Source organism: Oncorhynchus mykiss, chromosome 13 (assembly GCF_013265735.2).
Source record: "Oncorhynchus mykiss isolate Arlee chromosome 13, USDA_OmykA_1.1, whole genome shotgun sequence".
Classification (NCBI taxonomy): domain Eukaryota; kingdom Metazoa; phylum Chordata; class Actinopteri; order Salmoniformes; family Salmonidae; genus Oncorhynchus; species Oncorhynchus mykiss.
Genome location: NC_048577.1, coordinates 6,012,073 through 6,030,851, shown reverse-complemented (window position 1 = coordinate 6,030,851; position 18,779 = coordinate 6,012,073). Strand labels below are relative to the sequence as shown.

The window sequence follows — 18,779 nt, the reverse complement described above, 5'->3', positions numbered from 1 at the left end:
TGGATGTAGTACTATGTTCAGGTAGTTGTGTTATGGATGTTAAGGATGTAGTACTATGTTCAGGTAGTTGTGTTATGGATGTTAAGGATGTAGTTCTATGTTCAGGTAGTTGTGTTATGGATGTTAAGGATGTAGTTCTATGTTCAGGTAGTTGTGTTATGGATGTTAAGGATGTAGTACTATGTTCAGGTAGTTGTGCTATGGATGTTATGGATGTAGTACTATGTTCAGGTAGTTATGTTATGGATGTAGTACTATGTTCAGGTAGTTGTGTTATGGATGTTATGGATGTAGTTCTATGTTCAGGTAGTTGTGTTATGGATGTTATGGATGTAGTTCTATGTTCAGGTAGTTGTGTTATGGATGTAGTACTATGTTCAGGTAGTTGTATTATGGATGTTATGGATGTAGTTCTATGTTCAGGTAGTTGTGTTATGGATGTAGTACTATGTTCAGGTAGTTGTGTTATGGATGTAGTACTATGTTCAGGTAGTTGTGTTATGGATGTAGTACTATGTTCAGGTAGTTGTGTTATGGATGTAGTACTATGTTCAGGTAGTTGTGTTATGGATGTTATGGATGTAGTTCTATGTTCAGGTAGTTGTGTTATGGATGTAGTACTATGTTCAGGTAGTTGTGTTATGGATGTAGTACTATGTTCAGGTAGTTGTGTTATGGATGTAGTACTATGTTCAGGTAGTTATGTTATGGATGTAGTTCTATGTTCAGGTAGTTGTGTTATGTATGTTATGGATGTAGTACTATGTTCAGGTAGTTATGTTATGGATGTAGTTCTATGTTCAGGTAGTTGTGTTATGTATGTTATGGATGTAATACTATGTTCAGGTAGTTATGTTATGGATGTAGTACTATGTTCAGGTAGTTATGTTATGGATGTAGTACTATGTTCAGGTAGTTGTGTTATGGATGTAGTTCTATGTTCAGGTAGTTGTGTTATGGATGTAGTACTATGTTCAGGTAGTTGTGTTATGGATGTAGTACTATGTTCAGGTAGTTATGTTATGGATGTAGTACTATGTTCAGGTAGTTGTGTTATGGATGTAGTACTATGTTCAGGTAGTTATGTTATGGATGTTATGGATGTAGTACTATGTTCAGGTAGTTATGTTATTGATGTTATGGATGTAGTTCTATGTTCAGGTAGTTGTGTTATGGATGTAGTACTATGTTCAGGTAGTTGTGTTATGGATGTAGTACTATGTTCAGGTAGTTGTGTTATGGATGTAGTACTATGTTCAGGTAGTTGTGTTATGGATGTTATGGATGTAGTTCTATGTTCAGGTAGTTGTGTTATGGATGTAGTACTATGTTCAGGTAGTTGTGTTATGGATGTTATGGATGTAGTACTATGTTCAGGTAGTTATGTTATGGATGTAGTACTATGTTCAGGTAGTTATGTTATGGATGTTATGGATGTAGTACTATGTTCAGGTAGTTGTGTTATGGATGTTGTGGATGTAGTACTATGTTCAGGTAGTTGTGTTATGGATGTAGTACTATGTTCAGGTAGTTATGTTATGGATGTTATGGTATTACCTCTTAACAGAGGGGTAGTGTGTTAATATAGCACTGCGCCATGGGTTGGTCTGTGTGGAAGATGAGGTTACTGATGTTCCCGTTGTCTAGTATCCTGAGTTTCCACCCCTCAGTAACACTTAACAGAGGGGTAGTGTGTTAATATAGCACTGTGCCATGGGGATGGTCTGTGTGGAAGATGAGGTTACTGATGTTCCTGTTTTCATACTAGCCAACAAAAAGTGTCTTTTGATTTTCAATGAGGAGCTTCATTTTGTACTCTTTTCTTGCCGTATCATTTTTTACATACACAGGGTACTGTATTTTAATTACCCTCTGAACAGCGGGAGGCAGCTTCTACGGCCTCTCCACTTGGTAGGAGTAGACTGTGCGACTCTCCTGCCATTGTTGGGCTAAAGAGCTTGGACACCTCTCACTTGACACGTCACTGCTAGTTGAAGCTGTATCAAGCTTGGCAGCCTTCATTTAGCACTCAGTCCTTATAAAGTAATGTCATGTATTTTTCTTCTTGGCTTTTGGAAATAAAATATAGCTTCAGACTAAACATTAATCACTCAGTTCCAGGTTGGATGGTCCTTTCAGGTTTCTGTTGTTTCCAGAGCATTTGCTGTATAGCTTTGGAATAATAATCCTTGGTAGTTGTGAACCTTCCAGGTAATTCTGTAATTGCATCCAAAATCAGGTTGTAGGTTTTGAGTTTTGATTTGAAGTGAAGGTTATGTTGTAGAGGGTAGCATCCTGTATATGTTACTGACAAAAAAAAATCCAAGTTTATCTAACTCTAAATCCATGTTTTTTTTATGAACATGCTGAAAAATGCAAGATCCCATCAGCTCATGACCTCTCTCTCTCTCTCTCTCTCTCCTTTCTCCTCACAGGTCTTAATTTCAGTCTGCTGGGGAACCTAGAGGCCAGAGATTGTCCCGGGGGCTTCATAGCCAAAGGGAGAACACTGTGTGTTGATATAGATGAGTGTAAAGAGTGGGACAGTAACCCACCCTGTGGAAGTAATGCCGCATGTTACAACACACAGGGGAGCTTCTACTGTCAGTGTCTACCTGGGTTCAGATCCACAACAACTTTCCAGTTTACTGCTCTCACTGGGGAGTGTAAGGGTGAGGATTATAGTGTGTGTGTGTGTACGTGAATGTTACATGTCAAGGGAACAAACCATTACTTGGTCTTATCTGTGCAGGACTGAGAGTGTGTAGACCATGTTAATGATCATCAACTGTGTGTGGGTGTGCGGGGAGTGGGTGGATAATGATATTATTCTATCTAAATTGTGTTAAATTAGCTGTGTTAGTTCTAGAATACACACTGTTTTGAGGTCCTGCAGGAGAGATTAGGGAATCACTGGAGGAGGGGTTAGGGAGTCACTGGAGGAGAGATTAGGGAATCACTGGGGGAGAGGTTAGGTAATCACTGGGGAGAGGTTAGGTAATCACTGGGGGAGAGGTTAGGGAATCACTGGAGGAGAGGTTAGGGAATCATTGGAGGAGAGATTAGGGAATCACTGGAGGAGAGGTTAGGGAATCACTGGATGAGAGGTTAGGGAATCACTGGAAGAGAGGTTAGGGAATCACTGGAAGAGAGGTTAGGGATTCACTGGAGGAAAGGTTATGGAATCACTGGAGGAGAGGTTAGGGAATCACTGGAGGAGAGGTTAGGGAATCACTGGAAGAGAGGTTAGGGAATCACTGGAAGAGAGGTTAGGGATTCACTGGAGGAGAGGTTAGGGAATCACTGGAGGAGAGATTATGGAATCACTGGAGGAGAGGTTAGGGAATCACTGGAAGAGAGGTTAGGGAATCACTGGAAGAGAGGTTAAGGATTCACTGGAGGAGAGGTTAGGGAATCACTGGAGGAGAGATTAGGGAATCACTGGAGGAGAGGTTAGGGAATCACTGGAAGAGAGGTTAGGGAATCACTGGAAGAGAGGTTAAGGATTCACTAGAGGAGAGGTTAGGGAATCACTGGAGGAGAGATTATGGAATCACTGGAGGAGAGATTATGGAATCACTGGAGGAGAGGTTATCACTAGAGGAGAGATTATGGAATCACTGGAGGAGAGGTTAGGGATTCACTGCGCTATCACCATGTTTCCATCTCTCTACAGACCTCGATGAGTGTCAGGGGAAACTGCAGGTTTGTACCAGCAACTCCATTTGCCTCAACACCATCGGGAGCTTCAACTGCCAATGCCAACCTGGTTTCAGATTCTCTGCTTATACTGGGCACTGTGAAGGTTAGTCCAACAGGAGGGCATCATTGCATGTGTGTCTTCTCTTGAATGATTGATTGACTGCTTCAGCTGGAAACATCACTACATACAGTGCCTTGCGAAAGTATTCGGCCCCCTTGAACTTTGCGACCTTTTGCCACATTTCAGGCTTCAAACATAAAGATATAAAACTGTATTTTTTTGTGAAGAATCAACAACAAGTGGGACACAATCATGAAGTGGAACGACATTTATTGGATATTTCAAACTTTTTTAACAAATCAAAAACTGAACAATTGGGCGTGCAAAATTATTCAGCCCCCTTAAGTTAATACTTTGTAGCGCCACCTTTTGCTGCGATTACAGCTGTAAGTCACTTGGGGTATATCTCTATCAGTTTTGCACATTGAGAGACTGAAATTTTTTCCCATTCCTCCTTGCAAAACAGCTCGAGCTCAGTGGGGTTGGATGGAGAGCATTTGTGAACAGCAGTTTTCAGTTCTTTCCACAGATTCTCGATTGGATTCAGGTCTGGACTTTGACTTGGCCATTCTAACACCTGGATATGTTTATTTTTGAACCATTCCATTGTAGATTTTGCTTTATGTTTTGGATCATTGTCTTGTTGGAAGACAAATCTCCGTCCCAGTCTCAGGTCTTTTGCAGACTCCATCAGGTTTTCTTCCAGAATGGTCCTGTATTTGGCTCCATCCATCTTCCCATCAATTTTAACCATCTTCCCTGTCCCTGCTGAAGAAAAGCAGGCCCAAACCATGATGCTGCCACCACCATGTTTGACAGTGGGGATGGTGTGTTCAGCTGTGTTGCTTTTACGCCAAACATAACGTTTTGCATTGTTGCCAAAAAGTTCAATTTTGGTTTCATCTGACCAGAGCACCTTCTTCCACATGTTTGGTGTGTCTCCCAGGTGGCTTGTGGCAAACTTTAAACAACACTTTTTATGGATATCTTTAAGAAATGGCTTTCTTCTTGCCACTCTTCCATAAAGGCCAGATTTGTGCAATTAATGACTGATTGTTGTCCTATGGACAGAGTCTCCCACCACAGCTGTAGATCTCTGCAGTTCATCCAGAGTGATCATGGGCCTCTTGGCTGCATCTCTGATCAGTCTTCTCCTTGTATGAGCTGAAAGTTTAGAGGGACGGCCAGGTCTTGATAGATTTGCAGTGGTCTGATACTCCTTCCATTTCAATATTATCGCTTGCACAGTGCTCCTTGGGATGTTTAAAGCTTGGGAAATATTTTTGTATCCAAATCCGGCTTTAAACTTCTTCACAACAGTATCCCGGACCTGCCTGGTGTGTTCCTTGTTCTTCATGATGCTCTCTGCGCTTTTAACGGACCTCTGAGACTATCACAGTGCAGGTGCATTTATACGGAGACTTGATTACACACAGGTGGATTGTATTTATCATCATTAGTCATTTAGGTCAACATTGGATCATTCAGAGATCCTCACTGAACTTCTGGAGAGAGTTTGCTGCACTGAAAGTAAAGGGGCTGAATAATTTTGCACGCCCAATTTTTCAGTTTTTGATTTGTTAAAAAAGTTTGAAATATCCAATAAATGTCGTTCCACTTCATGATTGTGTCCCACTTGTTGTTGATTCTTCACAAAAAAATACAGTTTTATATCTTTATGTTTGAAGCCTGAAATGTGGCAAAAGGTCGCAAAGTTCAAAGGGGCCGAATACTTTCGCAAGGCACTGTACTGTGTATATTTGTGAATGAGTGAACCCTATTTCCTACACCCCTTCGCTCTCTCTCTCTCTCTCTCTCTCTCTCTCCCCCCTCTCTCCCTATATCTCTCTTCCTATCTCCCTCTCCCCCCATTCTCTCTCTCTTACCCTCTCTCTTTGTCTCTGTCTCTCTCTTTCTTTCTCTCATTATCTCTGTATTTATCTCTGGTCCTCTTGTAGACATCAATGAGTGTAGCGACAGCAACAGCTATGAATGCCCCGTTATCACCAACTGTACAAACACCATGATATTATTATTTGTAAGTTGTGTCAATGTGATTATGTGTATTTACATATTCATGTAGAAGAAACAGCAACAGCCGTGTGAGAGGCTCAGGTCTCAGTTCAGATTGTCTGTGTGAGTGTGCGTGTTTGTGTGAGTGTGCGTGTTTGTGTGCATGTTTGTGTGCGTGTCTGTATGTGTGAATCCTACATGTCAAGGAAACAAAACATTACTTTGCATTATCTTCTCTGTTCTGTGCCATATTTGTTAAATCAGCTGCATTAGTTGTGGAATACATCAACTACGTGGAGAGGTTAGGGAATCACTGGAGGAGAGGTTAGGGAATCACTGGAGGAGAGGTTAGGGAATCACTGGAGGAGAGGTTAGGGAATCACTGGAGGAGAGGTTAGGGAATCACTGGAGGAGAGGTTAGGGAATCCCTGGAGGAGAGGTTAGGGAGTCACTGGAAGAGAGGTTAGGGAGTCACTGGAGGAGAGGTTAGGGAGTCACTGGAGGAGAGGTTTGGGAATCACTGGAAGAGAGGTTAGGGAGTCATTGGAGGAGAGGTTAGGGAATCACTGGAGGAGAGTTTAGGGAATCACTGGAGGGAAGATTAGGGAGTCACTGGAGGAGAGTTTAGGGAATCACTGGAGGGAAGATTAGGGAGTCACTGGAGGAGAGGTTAGGGGATCACTGGAGGAGAGGTTAGAGAGTCACTGGAGGAGAGGTTATGGATTTACTGGAGGAGAGGTTATGGAGTCACTGGAGGAGAGGGTAGGTAGTCACTGGAGGAGCGGTTAGAGAGTCACTGGAGGAGAGGTTATGGATTTACTGGAGGAGAGGTTAGGGAATCACTGGAGGAGAGGTTAGGGAGTCACGTGAAGAGAGGTTAGGGAGTCACAGGATGAGAGGTTAGGGATTTCCTGGAGGAGAGGTTAGTGAGTCACTGGAGAAGAGGTTAGGGAGTTACTTGAGGACAGAATAGGGAGTCACTGGAGGAGAGGTTAGGGAATCACTGGAGGAGAGGTTAGGGAATCACTGGAAGAGAGGTTAGGGAGTCACTGGAGGAGAGGTTAGGGAATCACTGAAGGAGAGGTTATGGAGTCACTGGAGGAGAGGAATAGGGAGTCACTGCCCTATCAACATGTTTCCTTCTCTCTTCAGACCTCGATGAGTGCCAGGAGACACCTCAGGTTTGTGGCAGCAACGCCAGTTGCCTCAACACCTTCGGGAGCTACCACTGCCAGTGTCAACCTGGGTTCAGATTCTCTAATCACTCTTTGAAGGTGAGTCCACAAGAGGGCATCCTTGTGTGTGTGTATGTGTGACTTCTCTTGATTAATTGATTGATTAACTGCTTTAGCTTGAGACATCACTACATACTGTACATATGTAGGTATGGAAAGACTTTATAGAGTCCATAGAGACTATAACATTTGTGACTTTAAAGACTATTGAGACTATGGATTCTAAAGGGACTAAAGATTCTATAGTGACAATTGATACTATAGAGACTATAGGGACAATAGCTACTCTGGCAACCACAGAGACCGAAGCATTTATGTCTATATAGACTATTGAGACTATCGATACTGAGGGACTAAAGATACCAAAGAGACTATAGAGACTGTAGAGGAACCGCAGAAGAAGGTAACGACAAGAGAATGGTTGAAGATGCATAAGGAGTAACCATGGTGATTACTGGGTGTGTTGGGGAATAGTACTAAGTGAATGTGGATGTGAGTGTTGAAATGACAGGTTAACCTCTAGCACTTAGCCATCCCGGATCCGGGATCGTGAATACAGCCTCAAGCTCATTACCATAACGCAACTATTCATGAAAATCGCAAATGAAATGAAATAAATATGCTAGCTCTCAAGCTTAGCCTTTTGTTAACAACACTGTCATCTCAGATTTTCAAAATATGCTTCTCAACCATAGGAAAACAATCATTTGTGTAACAGTAGCTAGCTAGTGTAGCATTTAGCGTCAGCGTTAGCGTTAGCATTCAGCAGGCAACATTTTCACGAAAACCAGAAAAGCATTCAAATAAAATAATTTACCTTTGAAGAACTTCAGATGTTTTCAATGAGGAGACTCTGTTAGATAGCAAATGTTCAGTTTTTCCTGAAAGATTATTTGTTTAGGAGAAATCGCTCCGTTTGGTGCGTCACGTTTGGCTACCAAAAAAAAACGAAAATCCAGTCATCAAAACGCCAAACTTTTTTCCAAATTAACTCCATAATATCGACTGAAACATGGCAAACGTTGTTTAGAACCAATCCTCAAGGTGTTTTTCACATATCTCTTCGATGATATATCGTTCGTGGAAGTGTGCTTTCTCTCCTGAATCCCAGGAGAAAATGCCCGCACCTGAAGATTACGCACCAATTTAGACAAAGGACAGCGGGCGGACCCCTGGAAAATGTAGTCTCTTATGGCCAATCTTCCAATGATATGCCTACAAATACGTCACAATGCTGCAGACATCTTGAAGAAACGACAGAAAGGGCAGGCTCGTTCGTGGTGCATTCACAGCCATATAAGGAGACAATGGAAAACAGAGCTTCAGAAATTCTGCTAATTTCCTATTTGAAGTTTCATCTTGGTTTCGCCTGTAGCATGAGTTCTGTGGCACTCACAGATAACATCTTTGCAGTTTTGGAAATGTCAGACTGTTTTCTTTCCAAAGCTGTATGCATTATATGCATAGTCGAGCATCTTTTCGTGACAAAATATTGCGCTTAAAACGGGCACGTTTTTTTTTTCCAATAATGAAATAGCGCCCCCATAGACTCAACTGGTTTTAAGATGATTGAAATTTGGATATTAAGAGATTGAAATGTGGATAATAACAGATTGATATTTGGAAAATAATTGGTAAGTTGAAGTATTGAATTTTGAATAATAAGAGATATTATTTGTACTGAGTGAATGAGAGCTTTCAGGGAACTAGCCTCAGTGTGAAAGAGGTGAGTATCTGAATGAATGCCCCAACCAATTTGTGAGCTGAGTTTTTAACATTATATATGGATTCTGCATGATGTGAAGATATGAAAGGAGAGAGTACTATTACCAAATATACTGTATGAATATTATACTGAGGTACTAGAGATGTGATGATGTAACAATGTATGTAGAGTATAATGTGTTACTAGAGATGTAACAATGTATGTAGAGTATAATGGGTTACTAGAGATGTGATGATGTAACAATGTATGTAGAGTATAATGTGTTAGTAGAGATGTGATGATGTAACAATGTATGTAGAGTATAATGTGTTACTAGAGATGTGATTATGTAACAATGTATGTAGAGTATAATGTGTTAGTAGAGATGTGATGATGTAACAATGTATGTAGAGTATAATGTGTTACTAGAGATGTGATGATGTAACAATGTATGTAGAGTATAATGTGTTACTAGAGATGTGATGATGTAACAATGTACGTAGAGTATAATGGGTTACTAGAGATGTGATGATGTAACAATGTATGTAGAGTATAATGTGTTACTAGAGATGTGATGATGTAACAATGTATGTGGAGTATAATGTGTTACTAGAGATGTGATGATGTTACAATGTATGTAGAGTATAATGTGTTAGTAGAGATGTGATGATGTAACAATGTATGTAGTATAATGGGTTACTAGAGATGTGATGATGTAACAATGTATGTAGAGTATAATGGGTTACTAGAGATGTGATGATGTAACAATGTATGTAGTATAATGGGTTACTAGAGATGTGATGATGTAACAATGTATGTAGTATAATGGGTTACTAGAGATGTGATGATGTAACAATGTATGTAGAGTATAATGTGTTACTAGAGATTTGATAATGTAACAATGTATGTAGAGTATAATGGGTTACTAGAGATGTGATGATGTAACAATGTATGTAGAGTATACTGTGTTACTAGAGATGTGATGATGTAACTGTATGTGGAGTATAATGTGTTACTAGAGATGTGATGATGTTACAATGTATGTAGAGTATAATGGGTTACTAGAGATGTGATGATGTAACAATGTATGTAGAGTATAATGTGTTACTAGAGATGTGATGATGTAACAATGTATGTAGAGTATAATGTGTTACTAGAGATGTGATTATGTAACAATGTATGTAGAGTATAATGTGTTAGTTGAGATGTGATGATGTAACAATGTATGTAGAGTATAATGTGTTACTAGAGATGTGATGATGTAACAATGTATGTAGAGTATAATGTGTTACTAGAGATGTGATGATGTAACAATGTACGTAGAGTATAATGGGTTACTAGAGATGTGATGATGTAACAATGTATGTAGAGTATAATGTGTTACTAGAGATGTGATGATGTAACAATGTACGTAGAGTATAATGGGTTACTAGAGATGTGATGATGTAACAATGTATGAATATTATACTGAGTTACTAGAGATGTGATGATGTAACAATGTATGTGGAGTATAATGTGTTACTAGAGATGTGATGATGTAACAATATATGTAGAGTATAATGGGTTACTAGAGATGTGATGATGTAACAATGTATGTAGAGTATAATGTGTTACTAGAGATGTGATGATGGAACAATGTATAAATATTATACTGAGTTACTAGAGATGTGATGATGTAACAATGTATGTAGAGTATAATGTGTTACTAGAGATGTGATAATGTAACAATGTATGTAGAGTATAATGGGTTACTAGAGATGTGATGATGTAACAATGTATGTAGAGTATAATGTGTTACTAGAGATTTGATAATGTAACAATGTATGTAGAGTATAATGGGTTACTAGAGATGTGATGATGTAACAATGTATGTAGAGTATAATGTGTTACTAGAGATTTGATAATGTAACAATTTATGTAGAGTATAATGGGTTACTAGAGATGTGATGATGTAACAATGTATGTAGAGTATAATGTGTTACTAGAGATGTGATGATGTAACAATGTATGTAGAGTATACTGGGTTACTAGAGATGTGATGATGTAACAATGTATGTAGAGTATAATGTGTTACTAGAGATTTGATAATGTAACAATGTATGAATATTATACTGAGTTACTAGAGATGTGATGATGTAACAATGTATGTAGAGTCTAATGTGTTTACTAGAGATGTGATGATGTAACAATGTATGTAGAGTATAATGTGTTACTAGAGATGTGATGATGTAACAATGTATGTAGAGTATACTGGGTTACTAGAGATGTGATGATGTAACAATGTATGTAGAGTATAATGTGTTACTAGAGATTTGATAATGTAACAATGTATGAATATTATACTGAGTTACTAGAGATGTGATGATGTAACAATGTATGTAGAGTATAATGTGTTACTAGAGATTTGATAATGTAACAATGTATGAATATTATACTGAGGTTCTAGAGATGTGATGATGTAACAATGTATGTAGAATATAATGTGTTACTAGAGATGTGATGATGTAACAATGTATGAATATTATACTGAGTTACTAGAGATTTGTTAATGTAATATGTTATTAGTGACTTTCAGAGAGCACTTTAATAATGTGGTGTCTTAGTATTTTGAAGTGTTTTTGAATACAAGGTCACATGAGGAAAAGAGGAATTGAGACTCATTTCATATTAGAGGCTGCCATCTGTTGTTTGGGTTAAAGATAAGCTTCCTGTGGACAAATAGATAAGCTGCCAGTGAAAATGAACAGAACTCACTGAACTCAAACAGGCTGTAAGGGACATTTGGGACAGAAAGGGTAGACAGTACAAGTCAAAAGTTTGGACACGCCTACTCATTCAAGGGTTTTCTTTATTTGAACTATGTTCTACTATCAAATAACACATATGGAATCATGTAGTAACCAAAAAAGTGTAAAACACATTTTAAATAATCTAATTAGCCTCCCTTGCGTTGATGACAGCTTTGCACACTCTTTGCATTCTCTCAAACAGCTTCATGAGGTACTCACCTGAAATGCATTTCAATGAACAGGTTTGTTTTGTTAAAAGTTAATTTGAGGAGGCAGGGGTGGTATACAGAATATAGCCCCATTTGGTAAAAGACCAAGTCAACATTATGGCAAGAACAGCTCAAATAAGCAAAGAGAAACATCAGTCCATCACTACTTTAAGCCATGAAGGTCAGTCAATGTGGAACATTTCAAGAACTTTAAAAGTTTCATCATGTGCAGTCGCAACAAACATCAAGCACTATGATGAAACTGGCTCTCATGAGGACTGCCACAGGAAAGGAAGACACAGAGTTACCTCTGCTGCAGAGGATCAGTTCATTACAGTTAACTGTCTCTCATGAGGACAGCAACAGGAAAGGAAAACCCAGAGTTACCTCTGCTGCAGAGGATCAGTTCATTACAGTTAACTGTCTCTCATGAGGACAGCAACAGGAAAGGAAAACCCAGTTACCTCTGCTGCAGAGGATCAGTTCATTACAGTTAACTGTCTCTCATGAGGACTGCCACAGGAAAGGGAAACCCAGAGTTACCTCTGCTGCAGAGGATCAGTTCATTACAGTTAACTGTCTCTCATGAGGACTGCCACAGGAAAGGAAAACCCAGAGTTACCTCTGCTGCAGAGGATCAGTTCATTACAGTTAACTGTCTCTCATGAGGACTGCCACAGGAAAGGAAGACCAGGGAGTTACCTCTGCTGCAGAGGATACGTTCATATACAGTTAACTGTCTCTCATGAGGACAGCCACGGGAAAGGAAAACCCAGAGTTACCTCTGCTGCAGAGGATCAGTTCATTACAGTTAACTGTCTCTCATGAGGACTGCCACAGGAAAGGAAAACCCAGAGTTACCTCTGCTGCAGAGGATCAGTTCATTACAGTTAACTGTCTCTCATGAGGACTGCCACAGGAAAGGAAAACCCAGAGTTACCTCTGCTGCAGAGGATAAGTATTATAGTTACCAGCCTCAGCGATTGCAGCCCAAATAAATGCTTCACAGAGATCAAGTAACAGACACATCTCAACATCAACTGTTCTGAGGAGACTGCATGATTCAGGCCTTCATGGTCAAATTACTGCAAAGAAACCACTACTAAATGACTCCAATAATAAGAAGAGATTTGCTTGCACCAAGAAACACAAGAAATAGACATTAAACCGATGAAAATGTGTCCTTTGGTCTGATGAGTCCAAATTTGACTTTTTTGGTTCCAACCGCAATGTCGTTGTGAGACACAGAGTAGGTGAACGGATGATCTCCGCGTGTGTGGTTCCCACCGTGAAGCATGGAGGAGGAGGTGTAATGGTGTGGGGTGCTTTGCTGGTGACACGGCCTGTGATTTATTTAGAATTCAAGGAACACTTAACTAGCATGGCTTCCACAGCATTATGCAGTGATACGCCATCCAATCTGGTTTGCACTTAGTGGGACTATCATTTGTTTTTCAACAGGACAATGACCCAACACACCTCCAGGCTGTGTAAGGGCTATTTGACCAAGAAGGAAAGTGACTGAGTGCTGCATCCGATGACCTGGCCTCCACAATAACCCGACCTCAAACCCAATTTACATGGTTTGGGATGAGTTGGACCGCATAGTAAAGGAAAAGCAGCCAACATGTGCTCAGCATATGTGGGAACTCCTTCAAGAATTTTGGAAAAGTATTCGAGGTGAAGCTGGTTTAGAGAATGCCATGAGTGTGCAAAGCTGTCATCATGGCAAAGGGTGGCTACTTTGAAGAATCTTAAAACATAAAATATATTTTGATTTGTTTAAAACTTTTTTAGTTACTACATGATTCCTTATGTGTTATTTCATAGTTTTGATGTCTTCACTATTATTTTACAATGTAGAAAATAGTAAAAATAAAGAAAAACCCTTGAATGAGTAGGTATGTCCAATCTGTGGACTGGTTCTGCATGTCAATGCAACAGGTTCATCATGATTAGATTACAAGAAAGGGACTTTGGGATTGTTTACTTTAGAAGGTGCCTATTCCGCTTAATGGGACACTGTATCATCTTAAGTGTCTGAAGTATGATTCTGTTTAATGGGACACTGTATCATCTGAAGTGTCTGACATATGATTCTGTTTAAGGGGACACTGTATCATCTGAAGTGTCTGAAGTATGATTCTGTTTACACATGGTTTTATCAAGACTTCTTTCCCAAGATGCAATAAGCTCGATTAAGATGAAGACTTTTAGGACTGATTAGTATATGTTAATTTTCTTTCTTCCATGCTTGATGGAAATTCCAATATCAAGTTTTCTGATGAGTTTACCAATGATTTGGTCACGTCTGCTCCTGCTCCCCCTCTCTGACGCTCGAGGTTGCCAGACGGCTCATCATTACTCACACCTCTCACCATCATTACGCGCCCCAGCGCTTCATCGGACTCACCTGGACTCCATCATGTCATTGATTATCTACCCTATATCTGTCACCCCCTCCAGTTAATTTTCTGCGTCTGCATTGATGTTGTTTTGTTTCTCCTGTCCAGACGCTGTTCCTGTTTTTCATGTCTGTTAATCCATTAAATATTCATTCCCTGTACTTACTTCTCGTCTCCCAGCGTATGGCATCACAGAGCCATTACAGATTGTGTACATTTCCTTTTTAAAGACTTGCTGAGGCATTTATCAGTTAGTGACAATGATGTAATTAATATACAGTATAAATATACCTGGATCAGGCTGTTTTTTAATTGATTTTTATTGAACCTTTATTTAACTGGACAAGTCAGTTAATTAAAAACAAAATTTTATTTACCATGATTCCCTAGGAACAGTGGGTCAACTGCCTTGTTCAGAGGCAGAACAACATATATATTTTTCTTCCGGCTCCGGGGATTCAATCTAGGAACCATTCGGTTATTGGCCCAATGCTCTAACCACTAGGCTACTGCCGCCCCTTAGGATACCTATCTCCCTGTAGTTAACCTCTCGTGGGTAGGGGGCAGTATTTTCACCTCCGGATGAAAAGCGTGCCGAAAGTAAATTGCCTGTTATTCAGGCCCAGAATTTAGGATATGTATATAATTAGTGGATTTGGATAGAAAACACTCTCAAGTTTCCAAAACTGTTAAAATAATATGCCTATGAGTATAACAGAACTGATATGGCAGGCGAAAACCTGAGAAAAATACATCTAGGAAGTGGAATTGTTTTCTTGTCGCTGTTTTTCAACTCAATACCAATAGAGAATCCAATGGGTTAGGAATCCGATTGCAGTTCCAATGGCTTCCACTAGATGCTTTTATTTTGAAAAACGATGTGTGAAAAGCAATTTTGGTCAGAGGACAGAGGAAGTTTGCAGACCTGATTTGACGCACTCTTTGTTATTTTTCCTTTCTATTGAAAACGGTATTGTCCGGTTAAATTTTTTATTGATTATAAATACAATTAACAACCTGAGGATTAATTGTAAGTGTAACTGGGAGTCTGTGAGTGCAACCATATGAAGATCATCAAAGGTAAGTGATTCATTTTATCGCTATTTCTGACTCCTCGACTTGGCTGGTAATGATTGTATGTTTTTTTTTTTTTACATGGGGCGCTATCCTCAGATAATCTCATGGTATGCTTTCGCCGTAAAGCCTTTTTGAAATTTGACACAGCGGCTGGATTAACAAGAAGTTAATCTTTAAGGAAGATCCCTCATTATTTGTTTGTACAATGTTGCATAAAGGGAAATTGTCCTGTTAATCCAACCACGGTGTCAGATTTATAAAATGCTTTTCGGCAAAAGCATACCTAGCCCAGAACATACCTAGCCCAGATCATAGCCCAGTTGACAAATTATCCAAACAGTGACCAGCCAAGCAGAAGCGTTACAAAACTCAGAAATAGAGATAATATTAATCCCTTACCTTTGATGATCTTCATATGGTGGCAATCAGAAGACATTCATTTACTCAATAAATGTTCATTTTGTTCAATAAAGTCTCTTTATATCCAAAAACCTCAGTTTTGTTCGCACGTTTTCTTCAGTAATCCACAGGCTCAAATGCAGTCAAAACAGGCAGACAAAAAAATCCAAATTGTATCCGTAAAGTACATAGAAACATGTCAAACGATGTTTATATTCAATCCTCAGGTTGTTTTTGGCCTAAATGATCTATAATATTTCAACAGGACAATAACATCGTCACTATAAAAGGTAAACAAGAAATGCACTCTCTCGGGATTGCGCATGAAAAAGCTCTGCGACACGGTAGGGTACACTCATTCAGACTGGTGTTACTCCCTCATTTATAAGAATACAATCCTGAAACGATTTCTAACGACTGTTGACATCTAGTGGAAGGCATAGGACCTGCAATTTGAGTCCTAAATCAATGGATACTGTAATGGCATTGAATAGAAAACTACAAAACCCCCCCCAAAATACTTCCTGAATGGATTTTTCTCAGGTCTTCGCCTGCCAAATCAGTTCTGTTTTACTCACAGACACGATATTAACAGTTTTGGAAACTTTAGAGTGTTTTCTATCCAAATCTACCAAATCTACCAGTTATATGCATATCATATCATATCATCCAAAATTCTGAATGCTGCCCCCTACCCTAGAGAGGTTAAGAAATGTACTGAAAACCCCAGTGTAAACCTTGTACACAAAATGTTTGAAACGTCTTTTAAGATACAGAAGAACGGGGAAAGAATGGGGAAATAAACACTCACTTATTAGGGTTGAATGACCTCCGACCTCTATTCTGACTTTCTGGTGAGGCCTAATCACCCTCACCAGAAAGGCTAGAGACATTGGGTGAGATTTAAATGTAAGATGTAAACACTGATAATTAGGTAGAAGATTATAAATTAAATCAGATTGGTCACATACACGTTTTATCAATAGTCCTATGTGTGATTCAGACCATGAGGAGGAGAGTGAGAGAGAGAGAGAGAGAGAGTGCTGCCCCTGAATGAGGGAAACCTGTCTCCAGTCCATATTACTATATCTTGAATTACCAAATGGGATACAATTATTTCCTTATGGAGTTATCAAGGTATGTTTTTTGATTGTATTTGTTTTTCTGATTTGTTTATTGTTTACTTAACCGGCAGTGTTGTTGTTGTTTTGGACGAATAAAACCCGATGTGAGTCATGTGTCAAAAGGGAAGAAGTGTATTGTGGTTGTTGTTCTTGGTTGTTGTTTGAATTGTGGTTTTTGTTTTGTTTGTTGTATGTTGTTTTGTTTGTTTTGTTTTTGTCTTGCTTAAAAAAAAATCTCTCCAGATTGGTTCTGCTATATGGTCGGGATTTCTCCCTAAGGGTTAGCCCTCTACCAAATCTGACCCTGTAACGCTGCAGTGAGGTCGTCAATGTTACAGGGGGAGTATAAGCCAATTTGATAAAATGGTTTGAACAGTGTGTTGTTATTCTATTTGACATTTGTCTTAGACATTTCTATTAAGAATATTGGTGGTAATAATTTGTCATACAGTAAATAGTTTGTCTGGTTTCAGGCTTTTAATTTTGAAAAATGACGTTTTAAAGCCATTTGAACAATTATAACAATTTTAACAATAGTTATCGCAGCGTAATACAAGGAGGGAAAGTGAGGGAAAATGTTGCTGTCTGAAGAGGTAGCATTTAATTGTACACAGCATCTCCTCTCACTCTATCTTGGTTCGTGCAGGTGACTGTGACCTCCTCCTCAGACCAAATGACAGTACGCCCAGAACATTGTTCTGTGAACCAAAAAGACTATCTCAGTTTCAAGGTCCCAGATTTGAGAGAAGAAACCTTGTTAGTTATCAGTCAGTCAGTCACTTGCAGGAACCAACGTTGATGATGAATAATGAATCATGTAAATCATGCTTATATGAATTGTTTGGACAGCCGTATTTTAGAGAACTAACGGGACTGCCCCGGCAGAGCTCCTGACTGATGTGTACTATGTTGCATGAAGTTTGTTGGAACCTCTCCAGCTTGCTGATAATAAAGAATGATTCATTTAAGTTTGACTTTGAGTCCCTGGTGGTAATTTCCACGACAACGCAAATAATATTATGTTGTCACATCAGCACGGCAATGTTTGTAATGGATACCCTGTTTGGTTTGTGCAAGTGTGATTGATAGGTGACACCGGCATGTTTGTGTGTGTGTGTTTGTGTGTCTATGTGTGTGGCAAGGGCTCAGCATGCTTTGTGTGTGTCCACTACAGATGAGGATGAGTGTGTGTATTTGTGCATCCGTGTGTTTGTGTGTGTGTGTGTGTGTGTGTGTGTGTGTGTGTGTGTGTGTGTGTGTGTGTGTGTGTGTGATGCGAGTATCTCAGCTTAGCTTGTGTGTGTGTCAGTCCACTACAGATGAGGATGAGTGTGTGTGGGTTCCCTCGGTGCGCAGCCCTCTGGGCATGTGCACATACACACCTGGTCGATACACCTGTCTGTCAGGCTTAGTAACAACAGTAACAACACTGCGCCCGGCACAGATGAGACGGCTGAGGCCATGCTAGCCCTGACCCCTGAACCTGCCCTGACCTCTGACCCTCGACCTCTAACCACATGGCCCCTATCTTTTGGCCACATTCCAATCCAGACGTCTGCCTGAACTCACAGCTGTACCCATCACGTGATATAGCAGCAATCTGATGCCTGACTGAGCTGTAAGTCCAGAACAGACTGTGGGAGCAGCACAGTACTACATAGAGCCATGACTACAAGGAACTCTATTCCACATCAGGTAACTCACGCCAACAGTAAAGTTTGATACAAAATAATACACCTTATGGAACAGCGGGGACTGTGAAGCAACACAAACATAGACAAGTGCATATAAACACAAGATAACATTGTAGATAAGTGGTAGAAGAGTAGAGGCCTAAGGGCACACACTTAATATGTTGTGAAATCTGTTGTGAATGTATTGTATTGTACCCTAAACCAGTTTGAACTGTGACCCCGTACCCTAAACCAGTTTGAACTGTGACCTCGTACCCTAAACCAGTTTGAACTATGACCACAACACATCGTCTTGCAGGAGGCAGAACTAAGACTTGGCGTGTGTCCCAGTTCACTTTCCTTCACTGAACTCACACTAGCATGCCT

The 18,779-nt window shown here is 39.8% G+C and overlaps 2 protein-coding genes across 4 annotated transcripts in view; both read left to right on the top strand.

Moving 5' to 3' along the window:
* LOC110516892 (adhesion G protein-coupled receptor E2) overlaps positions 1–17,693 on the top strand; it is a 20,348-nt gene extending 2,655 nt beyond the window's left edge. Inside the window, exons 2-5 of one of the 3 annotated variants that reach the window (XM_036939991.1) lie at positions 2,436–2,672; positions 3,677–3,805; positions 6,929–7,050; positions 17,366–17,693. In XM_036939991.1, coding sequence (XP_036795886.1) covers positions 2,436–2,672; positions 3,677–3,805; positions 6,929–7,050; positions 17,366–17,518 — 641 coding nt within the window. In that variant the 3' untranslated portion in view covers positions 17,519–17,693. Of the gene's footprint in view, positions 1–2,435; positions 2,673–3,676; positions 3,806–5,721; positions 5,862–6,928; positions 7,051–13,966; positions 14,281–17,365 lie in introns of those variants that run through there. The other 2 variants (XM_036939992.1, XM_036939993.1) reach the window with 2 other exon arrangements.
* Positions 1–18,779, top strand: part of LOC110519495 (adhesion G protein-coupled receptor E2-like) — a 248,464-nt gene that overhangs the window by 46,012 nt on the left and 183,673 nt on the right. The gene's annotated exons all lie outside the window — the stretch shown is intronic.